We start from the raw sequence: 25,490 nt of genomic DNA on the forward strand, positions 1-25,490 counted from the left end.
TACTCATTCCCCAGGGCTGTCATAACAAACTACCACAAAGTGGGTGGCCTGAAACAGCAGAAATGTATGCTCTCACAGATGTGAAAGCCACAAGTCTGGAATTGGTCTGCCAACAGGCCTCCACCCCCTCTGAAGGCTCTAAGGGGAAAACCTTCCTTAGGTTCTGAGGGCCCCAAGCATTCACCTTGGCTTGGAGCTGCATTCCTCCATTCACAGCCTTTGCCTTCACCTGGTCTTCTTCCCTGTGTGTCTGTGGATCTCAATTATCTTTCAGCCAATAATTGGATTTGGGCCCACCCAACATCCAGGATGATCTTATCTTGAGATCCTTACCTAATTCTATCTGCAAAGACCCTTTTTCCAAATAAGATCGCATTCATAAGTTCCACAGTTAGGGCTTGGATACCTATTTTTGGATACACTATTCATACCACTACAAAAAAAGATTATGGACCTTAAAAGCACAAGCACTTGTGATGGCTAATTGTATGTGTCAACTTGACTGGCCACGGGGTGCCCAGATATTTGGCCAGCATTATTCTGAGTGTGGTTTTTGGATGAGATTAACAATTTGAATGGATACACTGAGTAAAGCAGTTTGCCCCCCTAATGTGGTGGCCCTCCATCCGATCAGTTGAAGGCCTCAATAGAACAAAAAGGTTGACTAAGAGGGAACTTCTCCTGCCTGCTTGTTTCAGCTGGGACATTAATTTTTTTTTTCCTGCCCTCAGACTGGAACTGAAATGGGCTCTTCTTGGGTCTCCAACCTGATGGGCATTTGGACTAGAACTTATACCATTAGCTCTCTTGGGTACCATAATCAGCTTACCATAATCACTTGGAACAATTCCTCATAATAAATATAACACACACACACACACACACACACACACACACACACACACACAGTCTTATTGGTTCTATTTCTCTGGAGGAACCTGATTAATATAAGCCTCACCTCTAGATAACTAAGAAGCAAGAAGTGCTGTGGTCCTGACTGGGCAGAGTACCTGAAGCTGGCTGGACACCATAAGCCAGAGGGAGAGTCTTCCCGTGGAGCTTTTGCAAAACCACAGTTACCAAATCAGAATCTCCAGAGAGGCAGTAGCAGGTATCCGAGAACAACTTCTACCAATTTATAAGGCTTAATGGAATTAATATCTTCCTCTAAGGGGCCATTGAGGCTAACCAAAATGCCAAGTTTCTTTGCTTTTAAGATGAAATTCTAATAGTCCAGTGTGGTAACACCAATTTCTTAATGGCATTTATATATATTTTCAGTTAATGAAAATCAAATGATGAACTATTCTTTAATAAATGCAGTTTGGTAGATAAAAGAGATCTCAAACCAAGGATTCCATGGAGAGACTTAAAAGATGAATGATATTTCTGCTCTTTTCTCTTTGGATCATTGACTCACCAGAAATTTCCACACATTACTTTGTACTACAATCCACCTTGCACTGCAGTTTAACGTGGCAACCTCAGCTTTTATCCAAAAGCAGTTAAAAGATTGCTATGCAAAGAACATTCCAGCACTTTATATGAACTCATTACTAAAAATACGTCCCTTATATTGTTTCTGTCCTTTACATTGCAATTATACTTTAACCACAGGAAAAAGTTTGTGTCCTCTGACAAAACAGATGCTCATCTCCACGGATTACATGAACCACAGTCCTTCCTTCCTTGGCTACCAGGAAGCTCAAAGGGAAATCTGTCACACTTGCATTAATCACTCTTATTTTTTCATTTCTACTGTCATCATTTCCCCTGCACTTCCTTACTGTCCCCCAATCACAGGGTTCTTTTCTATTTACCCTTTGTTAAAAAATGATCCCTTTGTATTTATGATTTTGTTTGTAACCCGTCAAAATCCTGTTTTGCAAAATAGGGTAAGATATGAATCAACCCCAGGTTCATGGGGGCAGAGCCAATAGTGAAACTCAAGTCTCCTTTTGCCACATCTGCTGTCTATCCCTGGAAATGGGCACCTTCAAGACCTCCCTCCCGCACTGTGGAGCTTAGCAGTCTTCCTGCTGACTCTCCCAGGGACTGCACCACAGGTCTCACACATGCAACCATTATGTTTAGGGACACCCCAAGGAGCCATGCTCTAGGAAACAGAAATCACAGTGCAAAGGCCATCTGTTCCCGCCTCTCCCCAGACTCTATGTCTGGGCTTCTGGCTGCCGTCGCAGGTTTAAGGAACTGGGTCCAGTTTCCCCCAATGCTGCAGATGCTGGCTGTGAAGGGAAACAGCAGGAAAGAGTCGGCCGATTCATTGCCGACTGTGCCGCCCTATTCACATCACGTGTGAACAACAACGACAACAGTAAAAGTACCCACTATCATGTGTTGTGTGTGCCTCTATGCTAGACATCTGATATCATCACCACTCCTTTCAACAGCCTGCCACGACATTTATTACTCCTGTTTTGGAGATGAGGCTTGCTCTAAGCCTGCTTTCCTAAAAAGATATAACTTGCTGGAAGTTAACAGCATCTCCTTGCCTGCGAAGGACTCATAAGCTAATGTCCTCATAGGCTTCTGGGAACAGCAAAAGTAGCCCCTGCAATATCAGTCTCTCTACTCAAAACAGCTACATAAATTTTGACAGACTGGACAAAAGTGATTTTCACCCACCCCAGGCATATCACTTCTTCCAAATTTGGTGGATTCTGGCTAGATTAATATGACCTCATGGACAAGAATGGACTCCGTTACCTCCCCCTTGTCTGTTTCCAGCCTTTCCTGTTGCAGGAAGCACTTGGAGAGTCAGTGAACGTAAGGGGTAAAAGAGGGGGGGAATGTTCGTTCATATGGACAAAAGGCGAATGAGGGAGAAACATAAATGTTGAGCGCAATCTAGAAGGCCCATTTTGGTAATGAGCAGAGGTGAGAAGGCACCCATTTCAAACCTTCCCAGGCTACCCCGGGGCCAAAGGCCAGGCCTCCCCACCCCCTTCCTGTGCACGGAGGTTGAGTGTCCCTCACAAAATGCTGGCTCTTCTGTTGTTGTTCTTGGAAAACAAATGTTTCCTTCCAAGATCCCCCTCCTGGTTAATATCTGTGTTCAGGACTCTGAGTCCCTAGACGCGTTACTATGGATTTGTCCAGGTTTGGAGATCTTGATTTCGTGATTTCCTCCCCATCTTCCTGGTCTCTCCAGACCCTGCTGAGTTATGATACAAACCTCCACCGGCCCGGAGGATGCTCAACTGATCCCACGCCGTGCCTCAGCCTTCCTCCACGTTCCCCCCGCCACCAGGATGTGGCTCTCTGCAAACGTAGTTTATTCTCATCGTAGTCACTTCCCAAACCCACTAAAACAGGAGGAAAACGCCAGTGGCCCCCATGCTAACCTTGCACAGATTTCCCTGCCTCATCCTCCCTGTCCATGCCTCTGGGTATAGCCCCCACCTCCACCCCTGTGATCAGGTTCTGTCAGACTGATTTTGAAAAACATGCATCCTACCCTGCCTACCAAGTTATACCTCCTCTCCTGCTTATGACATCCCCTGTGAGGTCAGCCACTGCATCCTGTGATTACAAAGAAGATCAGGGCCATGTGGCTGGACCCACAGAAGGATGACACACAGTTCACCTGTGTCAAGTATGGGACCCAGAAACTTTGGGGAGAAGTTCCTTCTGTTATATCTGCAGCCTTCCAGGAGCCACCACTGGCTTTGCTCTCCCCAGACTCCTTGCCCCATCGTATTTGCATATAGATCTGTGCTGTGCTAATGAGTTGCCATTTGAGATAGTGTTTTACTCATGCTTTGATGTCTGCGTATGTGCATTCCTGATGAGCCCTTTGTAAACTCTCTGAGAGCATGGATTATTTCTGTGCCCTTCAGTGTCTCTCCAAAGACCCCCTACAGGTCCTCCATCAGTGTTGGCTGCAGTGAAGCTGGCTGGGTCGGGGAAGGGCTAGGAATCGAGAATGCACATAAAAATATTTGAGCACACAGACACAATGATAAACTCCTACACTTCCATAGTACCAGTTAGGAGTTAGAGTCTTGCAACACCCTTTTAAGAAAAAATAGGGCATGTATTATTATAGCCTATATCATAGATGAGGAAACTGGGGCTCTGGAAGACGAAGTGACATCCCCAAGTCACACAGCAAATAAACATGGAACCAAGGCTAGAAGTCTGGTCTTCTAGACCCTACCACAGTGTCTACCACCCTCAGCCCCTAAAAGGAAAAGGAAGGGGGTGGGGACAGCCTGACTGTGCATCAACCAATGAATGGATACAGAAGATGTAGTATGTGTACACAGTGGAATCTTACTCAGCCATGAGAAAAAAAGAATTCCTGCCATTTGCAACATAGATGAACCTTGAGCACACCATGCTAAGTGCAATAAAAGCAGAGGAAAAAAAAAAAACTGTACTATGTAATATCACTTATATGTGGAATCTAAGAAGCCAAACCTATAAAAATAGAGAGTAAAATGGTGGTTACCAGGGAATGGGGTGGGGGGATAAAACAGCTGCGGTTTAAAGGGTACAAACCAGTAACAAGTAGTAAATAAGCCATAGAGATTTAAGGCACAGTAGACCGAATATAGACAACAACGTTGTACTATAACCAAAGACTAGAACTTAATTATTCCAACGCCAAAAAGAAAGAATAATTTTGTAACAGTGATACAGGTGCTAATTACCTCTACAATGGCAATCATATTACAGTATATAAATGTGTCCAATTTACATGTTGTATGCCTTATATTTACACAAGGTTATGTCAAATATATTTGATTTCTTTTAAAATGAAAAAAAAAAGACAAAGAAGGAGGGAAACTCAGAGATGGCTGCACTGTAATATGTCCTTGCCCTAATCATTCCAACTACAAATTCAAGTGCAGGTACTACCCAAACTATAGATGGTAGTTCCAACGGGCTAAGCGTATGGGGACACATGACTCTGCAGGAAAATAGGTCATTTAAGCAGATCTATGCTCTCAAAGGTATGAGCCTATGCAAGGACAAGCAGAGACCAGGGGCAGGCATTACTTGGGGGCTGAGTCTGGGAATGAGGAGGAGAGGAAGGTGGTAGAGAAACGAGAGGTATGGTAGGATGTCCCAAGAACAGAGAGGGAGGCAAGGAAAAGGCACCAGGAGAGAGAGGTACAAGGGAGAGGGAAGAAGGATGGCAAGGAGAGCAAAGAAGAGACAAAAAGGGGAAAGAAGAAGGATACACGCTTCTTCTGTGTCTCTGGCTTCCCTGCTATTAGGAGCATCCTGGGAGATAGAAGCCATAGCATGGGCTTTGGAGTTTTGCTCACCTTCTTTCCAAGGATCAGCCAGCAGAGAGAAAGTTAGAAGCCAGAAGAAAGAGAAGTGAAACGGTTAGCCAGGTTGTGACACCACCAGAGGGAAGCAGAAGCCTCCATCCAAGACTGATACTTGAGGCATGTTGCCAGCAAACCAGGAAATCCTCTAATCATCTATGGAGGAGGAGTGGAGGTCCACAATAAAGACGGCGCCTGCGTTCGAGGACAATGGGATTAGGAGCAAGAGGTCCAAAACTAGGAGACAATGCAGCAGTGCAAATGAAGGGACAAAGGCCCTGGTATGGTCCTTGTGAAAACAAGACACTCAGGCAGGTGACCCCAAAACATTTACTTCTTTTGGCAGAATATCTGTAGCTGATATTCACGTCTGTGTTTGTTCATTGTTTGTCATGTGTCCACCTGCCACGAAGGTATCGTCTGTCTTAATAAACCTATAAAAACAGAACCCACAGACTTTACCCTCTTGAGCAGGGGATTCATGAGGGTAGCAAACATGTTGGTATTTGGTGAGTGAATTTTGATGGGGACGGTCGATCTATTGGTAGGGAAGACGGTATAAGCCTAGACAATGACGTTGATCAAAATGGTGCTGCTGACTCTGAGGATAGTGATGAGAGTGAAGACGGTGATAAGGCAGGTGGTAACAGTGGCAGTGCAGAAAGCAACAGACATGCAGTTCTGTTCCTGATGGGGGTGGAAATTCTGGTGATGGTGGTCAGAATGAGGAAAATGATCTCTGCAAAGTTAGGTCACCACTTATGAAATACTTTGTGTGTGTGTGTGTGTGTGAGAGAGAGAGAGAGAGAGAGAGAGAGAGAGAAAGGGAAAGAAAGAGAGAGAGAAAGGGAAAGAGAGAGAGAGACAGAGAGAGAGACAGAGAGAGACAGAGACAAAGAAACCGAGAAAGAGAAAGAGAGATATCATCTATAAATCACTCATTAGACTAGAGTAGCATGTGCCCCAGAACCCTTCCTAGAGAAACATCACAAGTGGCCAAAGTCAACAGCCACTGTTTTCTCCTAAAATGCCTAACAACAACAACAAAAAAAAAGAATAGTAAATCTGTGGACACTTTTCCTTTCTCTTTGGAAATGTTCGCTGGATTTTGTTATACACGGAGAAGCTCACCTAAGAATTCCCTGGGGGAATTTTGAAATTATACATAAACTATACTAACTGAAAGGAACCTCAAAACTCATCTGAACTGTGTGGTTCTCCACCCAAATATACATCAGAACCTCCTGAGGATTTTTTTCTTCACAATATTGGTGCCAGAACCTCATTCCATACCAACCACCTGAATCAAAATCCCAGAGTTGGGAGGCTGGCACGACATTCTAAAAACATTCCCCAGTTGGTTTTCTTTTAATCAACTCTCTTGATTAAGAACCTTCTATTTTACAGAGGAGACCAGCAAAAGCCACCACACAATACTTAGTGGTAGAGTCACAACCAGAATAGGGATCTTTGCAGCAAGTTCGGAGCTATTCTCCCTGCATGCTGCCTACCCAGTCCGCATGGCTTGCTGTCTGCTCTCATTGCTACATCTGGCCTTAAAAAAAAAAAAAATGCCTGGAAGTGTCAGGACCTCAAGAAGAGGGAGAGAGGAAGTATAACAGAGAAACCAAGAATCTGGACCAGAGCAACATCTGGCTTCCCATGAAGCACATCCCAGGGAGAGCTCCAAGGTGAAGGGACATCCCAAACCCGGCCCCTGTCTGCACCCCAACTTGCTTTCCCACCCCACCCACATCACTGCCCCATACTTAGGGTCCCTAGGGAGGCAAGAGCAATTTCAACTCCACAAACCTTCATCCCCCAAACCCTGGCCTTGTTCCCACACTATTGCCAGCCAGCCCACCCTCCGGAGGCCCCCAAACCCAGAAGAAACATGCTCATACTTTCTTGGTGGGGACTTTGATCTTCAAGAACTCTGCCTCTCTGGCCAGCACCTGCCACGGGGCGTGTATCCGGACAAAGATGGATCCCTGGCTTTTACTCTGCAAGGTACAAAGGAAGAAGAAATGGAAACACTTAGAAGGACATAGCTTAAATTCCTGTTTCCCTAGCTCTCCCAAACTAGAAGCCCCGACCTGGCATTTCTTCAGTTTCTGGTGTTTGTTCTCTTTAACAAAACACCAGGGTCCTGTCCCCTCCTGCCCCTATCTAGTCACCAGCTCTGTTCCAGAAGGGCCCTCATCAAAAACCACAGGGTAATGTTCCCAAAGTGTGGTCCCTGGAGGCTTGGTGGCTTCAGAAGAAAAGAAGAATTAAAACAAGTATGTTCCCAAGATTTGAAACATAAGCAATTACGATTTTTGCAAAAACCCTATTATAGTCTTCATAACAAGTAGGGAGTTCACCTTTGCTAGCATTCAGTGAACAGCCTGCAACTCACCCCATTCACATATTTGTGCTCTATCATGCTAGGTCATAGCCTCAAATGACAAAAGTGGCTCACCTAAGCCCCAAAGTAAGGATACAAATAATAATGTAAACAGGGGTGCCTGGGTGGCTCAGTTGGTTAAGTGTCTGACTTCGGCTTAGGTCATGATCTCACAGTTCATGGGTTCAAGTCCCGCATCAGGCTCTGTGCTGACAGCTCAGAGCCTGCAGCCTGCTTCGGATTCTGTGTCTCCCTTTCTCTCTGCCCCTTCCCAGCGCTCGCTCTCTCTCTCTCTCTCTCTCTCTCTCTCAAAAATAAATAAACATTAAAAAAATTTTAACAATAATTATAATGTAAACAGTACAATGTAAAATGACATCATCAACATAAACCATGAACAGGGCTCCAGTGTGAATGTGGAATATGAATCTATGACCCAGGACAAGGAATTCCATGAGTATATAGACTTCACCCAAAAAATATAAAGGAAAGGAAATGCAGTGATGAGCATCTGAAATTTAGGTCATATTGATTTAGTAATCCATTTGGCCCTGGCCACAGTGTGAGTGATAAAAACTGGTCAGGGGGGGTCCCTGGGTGGCTCAGTTGGTTAAGCGTCCGACTTCGGCTCAGGTCATGATCTCACAGTTTGTGGGTATGAGCCCCGCATCAGGCTCTATGCTGACAGTAAGAAGCCTGCTTGGGATTCTGTCTCTCTGTCTCTCTGTCTCTCTGTCTCTCTCTCTCTCTCTCGTTCTGCCTCTCCCCTGCTAGGTCTCTCTTTCTCTCTCTCTCTCTCTCAATAATAAATAATAAACATTAAAAAATTTTTGGTCAGATTATGATGTCAAGCCATCAGTTTCTCCCCATCTTCAAATAAAACCTCAAAATTTTTTCAAAACAAACACAAAAAGAAAACAACTACCTCTGACCTTAATTCAATTAGTTTTGTCACTAAAGAATGAAAGGAAACCAAAGCAAGTCAGAAAAATGGGCAAAAGCGCCATTATTGGTGAGAAGCTTCTAAAACCACCTGCAGAGTTCATTACAAATGCAGTGTTCGCAGAGAAAACAGAGCAAGGAGGCAGCACCATGCCTTCATTGGATGACTGTCGGAGATCCCCTAAAACCCGTGCACCGTGGTGGGAAGATGCTGGCCAGCCTGCTACTGATGTAAGGGGGCAGCGTGGGAATCAGGTCCTAGTGAGTGTGCTCCACAGACAGACGTGCTTGTAGCTTCTTGACCCCCCTAGGCCCCCTGAGGCTTCTACTGAATTACAGTATATTTTGTGAAGCAGGAAGCACGGAGACCAGTACTGAGAAGACACCAACTCTGCGTGCGACAAAGGTATTCCTGCTCACGTAAAAGGTGTCCCCTTTGAAAATCATTCCCCAGCTTCATTCATAAAGACCAGCTGGTGTTCATCAATCCACTCTCTGGTCTTGGTTTTGTGTTGAAGATAACAGTGGAAGCCATTCACATCCAGCCTCTTACCATCGGCTTTTCCAGTGTGCTAGGCAGAGAAACAGGTAGCAAACCAGAAGACTGCGCTCCCCATTGAAGTATATGGACTACTGATGGTGCTCACAGGACAATGGAGAAGATAAAGAGACACTATGGTGTTCAGAATGCAAGTGAAGACTATCTCTATGATTCTGAACGGTGGGCGCACAATACATTCAGTAATTCACATACCCAGAACCTACTCCCCACTTTGGGGATGAAAGCTTATGATTTAAAAAAGGAGAAGAAGAGGGGCGCCTGGGTGGCGCAGTCGGTTAAGCGTCCGACTTCAGCCAGGTCACGATCTCGCGGTCCGTGAGTTCGAGCCCCGCGTCGGGCTCTGGGCTGATGGCTCAGAGCCTGGAGCCTGTTTCCGATTCTGTGTCTCCCTCTCTCTCTGCCCCTCCCCCGTTCATGCTCTGTCTCTCTCTGTCCCAAAGATAAATGAACATTGAAAAAAAAAAAATAAAAAAAAAAAAAAATAAAAAAGGAGAAGAAGGAAGAAGAAATGAAGATTTTGTATGAAGACTGAACCACGGTATGAAAGTCTTGGAGGGTCCAGAGTTTGCAAACACCTGAAAATAAGAGCCATGGCCGTGATGCGTATTTACTGAGCGCATATCATGTGCCAGCACAGAGCCAAACAGTCGTATGTTTTAGAACAAAGAAGATGTACGGCCACACCGTCAGGCAGGGACTATCACTGTCTCTCTTTTACAGTTGAGGAAATCAAGACAGGGAAAATTTAAGTAATTTGTCCAAAGTTACACAGATAGTGTGACAAAAAGGTATTCGGATCAAAGCAGTCTATGCCCTACCTGATGACTTTCTTGGCCATGGAGGCAGACATAACACACTACTGGGCAAAGTGAACAGCCACCTCCAAGAGCTGTAGTAGAGCATAAAGACACACTTTTCAGACTAAAGTCAAATCAAAGGATGGATAAGGAGTATACAAGGCAGTCCTAAGATAAACACTCAACCTTCCGGCTTCCACGGATGACATAGTTCTGACCAAACACTGGCAGTGGCTTTCAGCAAGGAATCTCCTCAATTTCCATGTCTGTCTGTGGTTACACTATCCAGGAGTACTAGACAGAGTTATCAATCACTTGCTGCTACTTCAAACTGTAATTTAAGCTTTTCTAACTTAGTGAAAATGAAGGGTAAGAAAAAAAACCACCTGGGAAGCTGACCTGCACCCCCAGCTCTCCAACACAGCCCCAGAAAAGATGTTTGTGGTGAAAGGCGGTGAACAGTACCATCCTTCTTACTGAGATGAAATCATGACTATTATTGATTTCAATACATGATGTTTTGTCTTTATTTTTAAATTGCGATGAATGGTTTTTTGTTTTTTGGTTGTTTTTTTTTTTTTGTTTGTTTTGGTTTTTTTTAGAGAGAGAAAGAGAGAGCACAAGCAAACAGAGGGAGCAGACAGAGAGACTCCTAAGCAGATTCCACACTCAGCACAGGGCCCAATGTGGGGCTCTATCCCACAACCCTGGGATCATGACCTGAGCCAAAATCAAGAGTCAGACGCTCAACCTATTGAGCCACCCAGGCGCCCCTGTGATGAATGCTTTTTTTGAAAGTTTGCATAGAATTGGTAGCTCAAGTGTGCACTGAAGTGGCTACAGATGTTCAAAGTTTGAGGAAGGAATGAGAAAGCAAGGGTCAAATCTCATGACCTTGGTGGCAGACTGCTAGCTGTCCCCTGAAAGCCATTATCATCTCCTTCATACACTTTAAAACTAAGTGTATAGCCATCCAGAATCAAGCCTGTATCTCCCCTGCAGTTAGATGTAACCATAATACTAATCATGAAGCAGCTGCCGGCCACCCTCTTCAAAGACAGTGTGCAGGTTCATCGTCCTCCTTACCCTTGACCTGCTGCCTGGAACATGGAGACAAGCATCTCAGACCTTGAGGTCAAAGTCAAGGCCAGAAACAGCAAAGTATCAAGAGAAAAGCCGAGTCCTAACCTCTCAGAGTGTTGTAACTGCCCTGGCTGTCCCGGGGATTTTTACGTGAGACATAAAACTGTTGAGCCCTTGTGATTTTAGAGGGTCTATTAATTGCAGCCCAACCTTTTTGCTCATTGCCTCCCGCAAAGCATACTTCATTCTCCTCAACTGGAACTTGTTTTAAATGAAGATAAAGGCTGGTATGCAATCATGTGGTGCTAACATCCAGTCATGACCCTTTCAACCCAGGCAATACTGTTACCCTCTCCTAAAAAAGAAAATCACACAGGGTGCCTGGGTGGCTAGGTCAGTTAAGGGTCCGACTTTAGCTCAGGTCATGATCTCATCATGGTTCATGAGTTCAAGCCCCTCATCGGGCTCTGTGCTGATAGCTCAGAGCCTGGAGCCTGCTTCGGATTCTGTGTCTCCCTCTTTCTCTGCCCCTCCCCCACTCACACTCAGTCTCTCTCTCAAAAATAAATGTTAAGAAAAAAATTTTTTTAATTAAAAAAAGAAGAAGAAGAAAAGGAAATCATGGGAGCTGATGTGAAACATTAGCTCGTGTGACTGGCCATGTCTCCTGAAGAAAAACAAATACTTGAAAACCCCTGAACAGAACCATCCCCAAATGCAGAAGCTCTCTTTACTAACTCAGGAATCTAAAATTGGAGATAAATATAGATTGAGCTTTAAATTAAAAAAATGGTTTCCTTCTTCTCCAGGCTCAATTGACTTCCATTCTTCCCCATATTTGAATTCTCTCAAGCACAGCAAGGGAGTGGAAAGAGTTTGGGCTTCAGATAAAAACAGATTAAGACTGGAATCCTGGATTTTATAGCTGGAGGACATTGGACAAGGCACTGAACCAAAGGAGCCTCAGTTTCTTTATCTGAATAAGGATGAGAAATGTTGCAGGTCTGTTGTGAGGATTGAAGACAGTGTGTGAGGTTCCCTGCCCCAGGGCCTGGCACACAGGCCATCTGAGACGTATCTGTGGGCCATGACCATGGTGATTCCCCCCACCCAACTGAAATGACGGCTTTCTGACTGCAGGGACAGCATCTAATGCTTCTTTTGTGTTCCTCAAGCACTTCCCACAGGGCTGGACACATAGGAGATCTTCCCTGAATCTCTGCACTCAATAGAAAAACTCAGGGAAAATCAGTTCCTGTTCCATTAAAATTGTGACTAAGTAATCCTTGTTTACTGCCCTTGAACTTTTAAAATTATCTACAGGATTTTCAAAATGTCCCATGTGTCCTAAAGGAATTCACAGGTTGAAAATAGAGCACATCTCCAGACTTTGAGGACAATGTCGGAAAACATGACTCTCTGAAATCAACACAAAATTCAACATAAACAGTATATAAGAGCTTGCCTACCAGAGCATATAACCCATCTCTGGAAGATATTTTATAAACATATCATCAATGCGACCAGAGGGACTCCCAAATCACATCAGGCAACCAAAATTCAAGTTCATGTAAAACAATCTACAACATGTAATTTGGTTCTGGTCATCAGACAAAGAAGAACCAGTGTCCAAAGACTTCTCTGAGCAAGCACAAGCACATCCATCTTGGGGACACAACTATCCCAGAGGCAAGAAACGTGAAATATACAACAGAGCCAGAAAATCTCTCCAGCTCAGCTGCAATGTCTTGTGCCACTCCTTTCACTATGGTTCTGTTTTCATAAAACCCTACAAATTCTGTCTGTCCAGCTCCCGGGTGTCAGGGAAAAGGTACCCAAGAAGATGACACAGGTACTCTGGTCAAAGGAAATGAATAGTATATGTAGGGCTCAATACCATCCATACTTTCAGGCATCCACTGGGGGCTTTGGAAGGTAACCCCATGGATAAGGGGGCCTCCTGTACTCCTCAGTCATAACCTGACTTTTGGTTTTCTAGGTCTCTTTTAAGTTGTGCTGTCACTTGGTTTCCTAGACCTAGTCACCACTAACTACATTAATGGAGCACAGAGTTCACCAAGCAAAGCAGGTCCCCATCTCTAACCAGTGCCTTGCTTAATCGGCCAGTTTCCCACCCTCTCCCTCCTCCCTTCTTCTCTAAAGTTGCCTAGACAGCAGGCCCAATCAAATGCACCTTCTCTAAGGCACACAGTACCTCTACCCTCTCCCTGGACTCCAGCCACATAGCCCTTCCCACTGTTCACCAACTGCTCCAGCCAGTGTCCTACTTCAGAACCTGCTTGTAAGCTATTTCCTCCTCTACCAAGTCCTCCCCACCCTCAGACCTAGCCAACTCCTAACTAGTTCTCAGCTAAACATTCCTTCCTCCAGAAGACCTTTTCTGAACCCAGGATTATGCCTGGTCCCCCCTCTTGCCTGCATGGCTCCTGTCCTTGTCCTTCATAGCAATGGCCGACATTGCAATCACGGTGAGTAGGTGTTTAATGCTTGCCTTCCTGGCAGACCTTAAGCTCTATGAAGACAAAGAATGTGTCTATCGTGTTGACTGCTTTGTCCTAAGCAGCCAACACAGTACTGACATATGGTAAACACTCACTAAATAAATATCTACTGTAACTTCAACATGCATAGATACCTAGTTCTGCTTAGATCTGTGATTAATTTTTTTAAAGAAGTTTACCTATTTATTTTGAGAGAGAAAGAGAGAGAGAATGAACAGGGGAGGGGCAGGGAGAGAGATTGAGAGAGAGAGAATCCCAAGCAGGCTCTGTGCTCCATGCACAGAGCCTTGATGCAGGGCTTGATCCCACAAACCATGAGATCACGAACTGAGCTGAAATCAAGAGTCGGAGGCTTAACTGACTGAGCCACCCAGGCGCCCCATCCTGTGATTAATTTCTAAAAATTGGCTACCACAGCCCAGAAAGTAACTGGTGACCTTTGGCCAACCACATTTAAATCTGGTTCTATTCTAAGAGAATAATTCAATTACCCTTAACTGTCATTTCTGAACCGTTTTCTCATGTTAACAACCAAAGTTATTCAAGATTCCACTTGACCAGGAAACTTATGAAAACCTTGCAGGAGGACGTCTCCATTCCTAACAGGAGCCCCCAGCCCTCACTGCATTTGCAGACCACTGCTTCCTTTCCTGGAGGCCTAACCCATCTGCACACATTCATCTGGTGCTCATAAAACACAATCTGAACTGAGCTGGGACCACATAATACCTGGAACCTCTCTGCCTGATAGCATTAAAGGGTACTGTAGTATTAAGGAAAAGAATCAGGGATACCTTGGAAAATAAAAGGGACATCAAATGTAAAAGTCTTTGGTATCTTTACTTGCCAAGTAGCAGACTTCCATGGTACCATTCAACATCCTCAGCAGAGGATGCATCCAAAGCAGAGCCAGCTGATGGGCATGTGGTGAATTTCAGAAGAATGCGCTGATTTGGCCAAAGTACTCTGGAGATAAAGAGGCCTCCAAAGATAGCTAACGTATCTTTCTCAAGTAACAAATGAAGACCTAGAACTCAGGAGACTCCATTGCTTGGACATGGACATACGGCCAGTTAGCAGCAGAGCCAGGAATGAAATCCAAGTCTCCTGACACCAAGGCTCCATCCCTTAATCCCCGTGTGGGATGGCAGCACACGTCCCCAGGGGCTCCGATGTGTCTGAGGTCAATCCTGAGCCTCTCCCTTCACAAGAAATCGGGCAAATGAGGGATGGAGGAACAGCAGTGTTAGAGGAGGGAACTGTACCCCCAGCCACCTCCCTCCAGTGTTCCCACCACTGCTCAAGGCCCTTGGCAGGGACCAGAGGCCAAGCACTCCTGGTGAGATTATCCATATTGTTTATGTCTTGCTGTTGTTATCCAAAGATTGCATGTGGCTTTGCAAGACCACGTCTTCCCTCTAGAGAAACAAGAATGAATGGGAGGCAGCCCTAGCCAAACACTGGAAACCGATACTCCACAAGCCTCCTTCCCACGCAGTCCTGCCAAGCCACCTCAACGCTGACCCCAGACGCCTGAGTGTACTCTGGTCCCGAGCCCTGCTGTGAGCTGAGAACATCAGCTGCAGCACATCGTGGCCCACGAATGGGGCTGCCAGAGGAAGGGTGGAGAGATGAGCATGTAGACATGGAGAGGGACAAAGCAGAGACAGACTTGTCTAAGATATCACCAACCTAGGCCATCTTGGATCAGCAGGGACCACAGGCATATGGTCCCACAGTGAGGGTGAGAGAAGCCCTCTGTGACTCCCACGTTCTCAAATCACCACAGCTGATGTGCATACACTAGAGGAGTTCTACCAGGTGGTGCTGAACCAGGGCTGGGGCAGCCATCACCACAGACTAAAGAGGAGTGTGGAGAAGTGGCCCTGAGACTTTTGAAATGTGAGCAGGTAATGAGGGGGTCCTCATAACTGCTCCATCTGAGGAACACCACGGTCTACCTGTGTCACTGTTAAGACCAAAGTCTTCACTTGCCTTCAGCCATCCGGAACTTCCAACCTATGGTCAGGGAGTGGGCTCTGGCCTGACTTCCTGGAGACCCAGGGACTTAGAATTGAGCACAAGTAAGAATGTCCTGGCTGGAGGAGGAGAGACGAAAGCTTGCCTTTCTGAGAAGCCATGGATGAGAGCAAGGGAACCCCCTCTTGAACTCTAGCCTCCCCAGACCAAGGTGGGGATGAGTCAGTGATCAACAAAGGCAAAGGGTAGGAATGAATGCCCACCTAACCCTGTCCCAGAAACCCAAAATATACCTGTGGCATGTCCCCTCTTACAGAAAAGACTTCACCTAGTTCCCAACCAAAGATTCAGGACAACCTAGCCAGAGTCCTATGGAAATTACAATTCAGCCAATCTTGTCCTTTATTGAAAGCAGCCATCCCCAAAGTTCCTGGAAGGGGAAGAGACACTCTATGCCAGGAGGATCTCTAGGGTCAGCTACCAAAATGGACAGGTGCCCAGAAGCAATTATCTCTGGACCCATGCTGTAGTGTCTACTGTGTGTATCACCTATTACTGTACTCCAGACAGGAGCCCTCTAGAAAACCTCTGCTCAAAGCCCAGGTGAAGATGAAGCAGTGAGAGGGAACCTAGGAGACCCAAGGAGTCAGACCCTCTTACACACCAAGGGCTGAGAGAACCTGCTCCCCCACCAACCCCTGAGTAGAGGCCCCCAAGGGCAACACAGCACCCTGGAAGGAGTATCACATGAATAGAGTGCGAATAAGTGTTCTCTGGGTCTCATTCTACTTCAAAAATACTGCAGAAGAAATGGGGGGAAATCTTCACCATACATGACACGACATGGGAAGGCTGTGGGTACTTGGGCCTGAGGACCCAGTCCTGGAGCTTGGCTCTGTCACTTACCAGCTGCGCCATTTATGACAAGTCACCAAAGCTCTTTTTTTTTTTTTTTGAGTTTATTTATTTTGAGAGAGAGAGTGAGAGAGAGAGAGCACACACATGTACATGTGAGATGTAGGGGCAGAGAAAGAGGGAGAGAGAGAGAATCCCAAGCAGACTCCACACTAGTGAGGGGCCTGACATGGAGCTCGATCTCACGAACCATAAGATCATGACCTGAACTGAAACCAAGAGTCGGATGCTTAACCAACTGGGCCACCCAGGGGCCCCATCACCAAAGCTCTTGAAACTCAGAGACAATGTTAAAATAATTGTAAAAATTAATAATAATACTACCTGGAGGAGAAAAGGATGAACTATACAACGACACATGTAGAATCTTCTGCAGAGTAGATAGGCTCGTTACCTCAATTCTGATGATGGCTTCACAGGTGTGTACACACATCAGAACTCAATAGATTTGATGCTTTAAATATCTGTGGTTTATCACAGGTCAGTTGCCATGTATAAAGTAACAAGCTAAACAGAATCCATCAGCCAGGGACCAAATTTCTACACAAATAGAGGACAAAAATGCATCAGCCCTTAAGATGCTGGCAGAAAGGACAGGGCCTCTTGCAAAAACTAAGGAAGACTGGCAGGGTTGGGGGTGGGGCTGATGACCAGGTTGCAGGGACACATGGCCAGCCCCAGACAGAGAGGAAAAGGTCACAGATAAACCATAAGGAAAGACCGGACAAAAATCCTGCCCTTTCCTATTCGTCACAGTGAAACTATTTTGGACAGTCGACATCCCGCAAGTGGAATCAGATGCTGCAGAAGGCTAGCTCTCAGCGGTGTGTGGGCTTCCCACTCACCCCCAGCAGGACACTGCGAGCATTTCAGTGCCCAGGGGAAGGAAGAGCAGATGCACAGAGGTGGGCAACAGGGCCCCCCGTTGGGTGGCCGATACATACTCAGACCGGGGATGATCAATAGGTCCTGGGTGGGCTGGCACAGTCCCAGTTTACTTCCCTTGCCTCATCATCCCATCCTGTACAGCACTGTAGCATTATCAAAAATGCTCCAGATCGGACAGTAAATCCTGGGGTCACCCTGTGATCAGCAACAAGCACCACTAAATTCAACAGCCATCAGACCTTTGGGCAGCAGTGCCCAGGATCTCCTTCCTGACCTTCCTTCCTTTGGCCCCTGTGATAAATGTCCCACTCAGAGAGAAGCATTTCCAGGCATTTAAAAGCCCACTGTATTACCTCTGAAAGTACCCTATCGTTAATATCCCTCCTAACTCAAAACTTATGTGATTCTTTGATTTTGATACTTTTCTTCCTCCCTGAAGACACTTCTATAAAACATTCAAGCTATCATTAATTAACTCCTCTCCCTCCCAAAGATGTGCCCTTGTCTTCTCTTAGCGGTGACTCACCTGTCCCCTAAGGAACAGCTCCACTATTTTCTATGATTCAATCATCTCACATATTTCAATTGAACAAGTATTTATTGGACAACAACCGTGTGCTCAGCAATGTGCTAAGAATTAAGGGCATACAGAAGAAATATAAGCTATCATGCCATCACACGGCTTTCAGACTCTTTGGAAACCAGATGAACGATATCTAACACATAAAACAGATGAATAACATCATAACTAGGCAGTAATTAATGTCCAAATAGACAGGACAACTAGTGAATGTTCACTTGATTCTTGCTTCCCTTTCACTCATCAGTAATTGCCAGACCTCTGTTCTGAAAGCAATTCTTCTCCTGGATCTCAGCCTATGTTTTCAGTGACCTGATCCTATCACCAACTCCAGGGATGAGCCCAATTAGCCTGAGCCAATCAGCATATCCCTCCCCTAGGCCAAAACAATTGGTTCTGGAATATGTTTGTAATGCAGTCAGAACCAATACGATGTGAGGAAATGTTGGCCAGGGGTTCTGGAGAAAGCAGCTTTCTCTTTCTGGCACAAAACTCTGGGGAGAATAGTGGAAGTCAATTTGCTCCATAAGGGGAAGACCTGGGTCAGCCAACGGACCACTGAGTAAACAGAAGATGAAGTAGAACCTGCAGAAGGTTAAGCAGAGAGATGGAGAAGTAGGGAGTCCTTGGGGACATCATCTGAGCTGCCAGATCAAGCTTCACCAAATTCGCTTATGAGCTTTCTGATTACATGAGCTCATCAATTCCCTTTGTTGTTTAAGCCAGTTTGAGTCCGGTTTTCTGTCAGTGCAAACAAGAGTTCTCACTGCTGTGAGAAACCAGTGAAAGAGCTGCATCTGGGCTAGAGGAGCCAGAGAGGATGCCTTGGAGAACAGGGAGCTTGAGTCATACTGTGAACACGATATGATGGGATTTACATATGCGAAGTGTTCTGGGTGGCACAGAAGAGAAGAGACAGGCAGACAAAGGTACAAGGAGGAATGTGTACAGCGTGTGGAGACCAGCCTGCCTACAGTGGGGTGGAAGCTAGGGAGCCAGAGGGCTGAGCTGTGGGCTGTGCTGGCCACACTGCTCACTATGTTACTGCTGCCCATGAACCTAATGACAGCGACCTGGACGGATCAACCCTGTACGGTCACCTAGATTCATTACATCTTCAACAGGAGAGAGAAGAGTAAGCATCCCGCTTTTCAGGGAACCCTGAGAAAATGCCTTCCTCCTTTCTCCAGTGGAGCTCAAGTTGGGAATTTCTTCCTATTCTCCAGTGAGCCCAAGAAATACAATAGGTGGGCAGTGACTGCCCATCCGCTCTGCAGTTGGTCTAGACTGTGGTCAAGAGAATAAAGGAACAAGCCTCCTTTGTGCCACTGTGATCTTCTGCAGGTCAGGGGAAGCAGGCTTCGTAAAGGCAGGGCTCTGGCTTTATTCTAGGGGCCATTCATCCTTCATAACAGAGATCTTATATAGGAGGCAGGGTAGACTTTGAACATGTACAAAGAAGCTGTAAAACCTTCCACAAGACTAGTTTATGCTTTATTCGGGTAAAGAACCCTTTCTTCAAATATTTCAAAGGACTACCCTCGTTGAGCTGCGGAGGACCAGAACATCACCTGCTCAGCCATCTTTGGCCCTGATATAGTCTCCGTGCCACCTTTATGCAAACCACAAGAGGTGTACATTCCCCTTGGAAATGGGTGAAAGCTTCTGATTGTCACACTGACTAGGGAGCGCCACTGTCATTTAGTAGATGGAAGAAGGGATACCAAATATGCTTCAATGTTTTAGAAAGCCCCGCATGAGAAAAATTCTCCTTCCTGAAATAAACAGTGCTCTGTCAAGAACCACAACCCTAGAGCTCAAGGACCTGCGGTCGAAAACCAGCATGCTGCCGGCAGATTGATCAGACCAGACACAGAAGCGGGCGTTAGCAAATTATCGCACCAGTTGCCCGCCCCCACCCCACCAGACCCAGGCTTAAGACATATTAAGGTAGAGCTTAATGAAATTGATTTATGAATAAAGGCTATTAAATTAACCAAGATCTAGATCTTGGATCTGATACTGAGGAGCTGATGAGGGACACTCAGGAAACGACCCATCGTGGTGATGATTAAGAAGAACAGAGGAGTTGACTATTTTGTGGGCTTCAAAAAATGCCCAGAACCAGCCCGTCTGCTAAGAATGCTATGAAAATAATCCATTAGCCTAGAGTGGTCTGGGGGCCAGAGGATGAAGTAGATGGGGTCTCTGGGAAGCAGGGTACATTTAAGGAAGAGTCCAGAGACTCTGCCTAACATCCCAGATCTTTCATATGCCCCTATGTGACCACAGATATGGTAATGTAGTTTCTCTGAGACACACTTCTCTTGTTGGTAAAACAGAAAAATGATCATCCAAAGCAGCAGCGCCCTCACAGAGTGCCTGTGAAGACTAGCAATGACACAAGAAAGGTACCTCTCATGACACCTGGCACATAACACCAACAGCAATTGAATTTTGCAGATGGTGTCTTTAGGCCAGAGGAATTTGAATTGAGGGGGTTTGTGCAATCCAGTTTCCAGCATCCTCCCTCTTTTCCCAGAAAAACCTGGCTCCTGGCTCCTAGGGCATTTTTTCCCCTATATGAAGCAAGAGACCAGTTTGGAACATGTACCCTCCATGCAGCCAAAACAGGCTTTTCCACAGCCGTGGGAGCACACTGCCATGGGGCTGGCCCTGCCTGAGACTGCCCGTCCCTCCCTGTGGCCTCCAGTTGGGAAGAAAAGGGGTCATCAGCCATGCTAATTAAATCTACAGATGATAACAAACTGGGCGGAGCTGCAAACAGCACCAGAGAGGATGGGGAAATAAATGAGAAGGGACTTGGGGAGTTTAGAAAATATGGGACAGGAAATAACAAAATGAGATTCAATGCAGAAGAATGCGAATAACTAACTGGGGGGAATAATCAGAAACATAGACACTGGTGGGGGGAGGGCTGGGAAAAGGCTGGGAGATGAGGAGTTAGGCAGGTGACAGGTGGCAAGTGGGAGAATGGGTAGCAAGAGGTGAGCGACAAGGAAGGGATGGAAGCCTAGTGGTGAGGCCACATGGATAAGGGGCTGGTGTCAGCTGAGCCGGTGCCCCAGCTCCCACCCAGCTGGGCGATGCAGCATTCTCCAAGGCTCACTTCCAAAGGCAGTCCTCCATGCAAGCTGCAACTCAAGTCACACCTGCTCCAAGAAGCCCTTCCAGACTCTTAAAGCAAGGGACACCGGTCTCCTCACATGTCACTCATCTGTGACATGCATCACCATGTCTGACTGTAGGCATCTCTGACTCCCTTGCCTCCAGGGCGACAAAGACCCAGCTCTGGAGCTCACTGGCTCCTCCTGGAGCCATGTGCTAAGCCACTAAGCCCATAGTAGGTTTGCAACAAAAAGGGGGAGGAGGCAGTGACATCATCTCAACACAACAAAGGGAAGAATTTCTCTCCTCTTCATGGGTCAAGATGATTTCTGAGGCTTCTCTGTCTTTATCCCTATCCTGGTGCAATTAGCCTAGATGATGGTGTCCCGGAATCAAACACGTGTTGTCTTTTTAGCCCTTTTTCAGGCCAGAACACAAACCAGAGGTCACTCAGGGTCCAGGGAAAAGAGGATGAATAATGGGTTTGGGGAACACGATGAAGCGTACACCCCAGCCTCGGCTGACAATTGATGACTCTTCTGATTTGGCTGTGATGCAGGCAGTGGCTTCGTAAAACTACAGGGGTTTCCCTGAGGCACTTGCCTCCTTTACGCAGAAGCTTCCCATGCTCAACAGCAATTGGGAGAACAACATGTAACTCATTCTCTGGGAACCTAAGTGAGGCTCTGCAGAGAAGTCATCGCTGCTGGGGGCCACTGTCAAGTCAAGCTCTTAGAAGAAAGGCAGGAGTCCCTCATTAAATCCAAGAACACCACAGTTCTCACTAAACATGTGTGTTTCAAGGGATAAAAGGAGCAAACACCAAAAATTTACTTTGAAGCTAAGCCTACTTTGGCATCAGGGAAAACTGGAGGGGAAAGTCAAGAACCAAACATGCAAAAAATCTGCCTCTGAGAAGCTGGGCGACGGGAGTATTTTTAGAGCATCTTCTCAGCATAGCAGGTTCACCATATCCCAACCCAGCAGGATCCTCCACTATTGCGAGGTCTCTGCGGAAAGCAAGCCCCCCGTCTTTCCTGCTCTCCCGGACCCACGCTATTCCAGCACCGCTTCCCCCTGAGGACGAGCAGTGGGAGAGACTAGGCATGAGCTGATGACACAGAGCTCCAGGTCCTGGTGCCAGCTCTGCACTTGTACCTTAGGGACGTCACACCCACGCCTCTCTGGGCCTCTGCTTTCTGCTTACCTATACAACAATAGGTTGAACTCAGAAGGTTCCCTTGCACTGACAGATCTTTGACTTCATGAAAGGTGGGAGTTTTCTTAGCAATTCATCCTGAAGCACTGGCCTTTCAGTCATTCTACCACAAAAGTAATTTGATGGGCTGCAAAGCCCCCCATCCTCCCAGGGGTAAACTAGAGTACAGAATCACAAAAACTACCACCGCCTAAACAGAATATTTCTTCTGTCTTCTTTCCCCAAGGCTCCCGTCCCTATTCTCACATTCCAAAACTTGAAAGGGTCAAAGGTCCAACTTGGGAGAAGGCACCTCTCTGCTGGAAGAAAAATACAGCAGACATCAGCCAGCAAAAGTACTTACCAAACGTTAGTACTTACCCTAACCAAGTCGGCCCCGTACAGTTGTGCAGGCCATGTAATGCACAAAGATGTCACATTACTAGGGGGTCCTAACCATAGAGAAGTTATCTTAGAGTTGACAGTTTGCTGACACATGGCAGTAAAGTGTCTTGATCTAACAAAATCATGTTAAAACAATTTTTTTTATTTTTTAAATTTTTTTAATGTTTACCTAGTTTTGAGAGAGAGAGAGAATGCAAGCACAAGCAGGGAAGAGGCAGAGAGAGAGAGAGAGAGACACAGAATCCAAAGCAGGCTCCAGGCTCTCAGCTGTCAGCACAAAGCCCAAAGCAGGGCTCCAACTCACGAACCACATGATCATGGCCTGAGTCAAAGTCAGACACTTAACCTATTCAGCCACCCAGGAGCCCCTTAAAACAATTTTTACAAGAATGGAAGCAAGGCATCTTGAGGAAGGGAAACCTTTTTCTAATTGGCACAAAGATATCATATGGACTAGCTGTGGCCCCCGTCTTAACCCTGCATGTTGACCCACAGGAAAACAACCAGAGAGGGGACAGGAGAGTTTAGTGTCCCTTCCAGTGCCCCAAAGCAAAACCTGCTCTCAAGAATCAATATTCTGGAAAAGTCATCTTCACAAGTTGTAAATGACCAGTAGGTCAAAGCAGAACACCTCCTGTGAATATATATATATATATATTAAAGGATCAAGCAAGGCAATAATTTCTTAAAGACTGGGTGCATGCCTTCCCCCATCAAGTCCCAAGGCACCCAATACAATGCTTATAGCAAAGTAAGCACCCCAACAGCTCACTGGAATGAAGGGAACCAATGGAGGAATGGAGAACCTACTAGTGGGTAATCAAAGAATCCAGGACTCCTATGTCCTAGCCTACAAAGAAACCATGGCTGGCTAGGAAGCCCAACACACTCCACTTCAAGTCCCTTCAATAAGTCCTGCACACAGGACCTGCTCAGGGAGCTTCATGGGCGTCTCTGAAACCAGAGAAAGTTAGAGATACACAATCTTCTAAGTTCATTTTATTCATCCCTGCAACCAAGAGAATCAGAGAAGCAGTCCAGAAAATAGCCTCAGGATGTCCATCAGCCTTAACAAGGTTCAGGTAAATGAGACAGGAATAAAATACGTCTGCTGTCCTCCCTCTCCTGATACCCAGCTGTTTCAGAGCGCTCTCCATTGGACCCTCCACCTGCCTCTGTCTTGCTCTGAAGGGTCTGTGCCTTGAGCATTCCCTCATCCTGGCTCACCTGCCACTTAACTCACATCCTGTCCAGCTAAGGGAGGCCCTGGATGTCCTGAAGGAGCTCACAGTCTAACCCCGGATTCCCATGCTGTGAGATTACCAAGAGACTGATTTGTCAGTCTATGACAAGGCAACCCCCAGAGGCACTAAAGCCTGGGGTAGATCTGCTCCCACAAGGCTGAACTGTGACAGGGGCTTGAACACCTTCTGCTACCAGTGACTCACAGCAGGCATGAAGGCCCATAAGGAGGCTGATGAGGGAGAGGACAAAAGCCCAGGGGGTATCTCTAAAGAGGCTCAAAAATCATGCCACCTAGTTGATGGTTACACAGTTCTGTGAATATACTAAAAATGACTGGGGAAGCTTTTAGGGCATTAGAATTCCATTTCCATTTTTTTCAAATCATGCTACCTACACCTCCACTTCTGCCCACAAAGAGGACCAGCCCTGTTAGGACTCTGGAAGAGCCTCCTGGATAGTGCTTCCCCAAGAAAAGGATGTGCCCATGGTCCCGGGAGAAGACAGGAAAAGAAATGGGTCCAGAATCTGATGGCCCTACTCTTCCTTCGGTATGACTTTGGTGGTGATCTAACTACTCTGATCCCTGGCCCACAGAGTGGAAGAAATGGCATCCTTCACAAGACTGCTATGAGGAGCCAATGTGAAGAAGCCAGTGTGAAGAAGACACCGTCTACGGGCATACGCATGGCAGGTACACATCTTTGTATTTCCTTTGGTGATAGGAACCACTGCACTTGGGCCTTTTCTTTTTCTCAATATTTGGTAACCTGGGCAGGTCAGCGAGGCTACTATATGTGACCAACTTCTATATTGTTGTAAATAAAAAAGACAGGGGGTGAGGACTGGGGAGGTTACAGGTCCTGCCAGGGTCGGAACTGTAATTTTTGCTCGAAAGTGCTGAAAGCAGTTTTATTTGTCTCTCTCATGATACCTGGTGTCCCTGGGCTCCTGAATTCTGGCCTGTGTCCTCTGGCTCTATCACTGAGCTGCCCAAGCCTCTGACTGTAGACAACTTTTACGTTGCTATACAGATGACAAATCTGGAACTGCGTGGGCAAACACTGGCCAAGTCATTTTGCACCGCATGGCTGCTGCATTCCCCTCCCCATCCATGCCCCTGACCTGTCTCTGACTCACTGGAGGGACCATGGCTGGCACCCGTCCAGCACGCTGGGGGGAAGCCAAGGGGAGTCTGCTCAAAGACTCAAAGAGGCTGGGAGGAGCAGGTCCTAGCAATGAGGGATGGGCCGAGCTGGAGCATCATCTCTGGCTGCTCTTCTAGCCATTCCGTCAACACATCGGGACAAATGAGGTGTTTCTGTCAATCACCGAAGATGCATGGCATCCCGACTGAATCCTCCCTGAGCTGATGCGGCTGCTTGGGAGACATTCAGCATCTAAAGAAGCTCCTTGTCCAGGCACGGTGAAGTGTTCTAGAGGAAAGGCTCTGCAGGTGGCCAGAGCATATGTGACAATCTGCATGGGGAGCTGTAAAGCGGATCAGAGCTCAGTGACAGCCTCACAGCCTTCTTGAGGGGCCTCTCAGCCCCGG

General features: G+C 46.4%; 1 protein-coding gene across 1 annotated transcript in view; it reads right to left on the minus strand.

The window, feature by feature from the left end:
* The window catches only part of ANO2 (anoctamin 2), a 321,672-nt gene that overhangs the window by 252,352 nt on the left and 43,830 nt on the right, over positions 1-25,490 (minus strand). The window contains exon 4 of the mRNA XM_032593765.1: positions 7,208-7,306. Coding sequence (XP_032449656.1) covers positions 7,208-7,306 — 99 coding nt within the window. The remainder of the gene's footprint in view (positions 1-7,207; positions 7,307-25,490) is intronic.

This window comes from Lynx canadensis, chromosome B4 (assembly GCF_007474595.2).
Source record: "Lynx canadensis isolate LIC74 chromosome B4, mLynCan4.pri.v2, whole genome shotgun sequence".
Lineage (NCBI taxonomy): Eukaryota > Metazoa > Chordata > Mammalia > Carnivora > Felidae > Lynx > Lynx canadensis.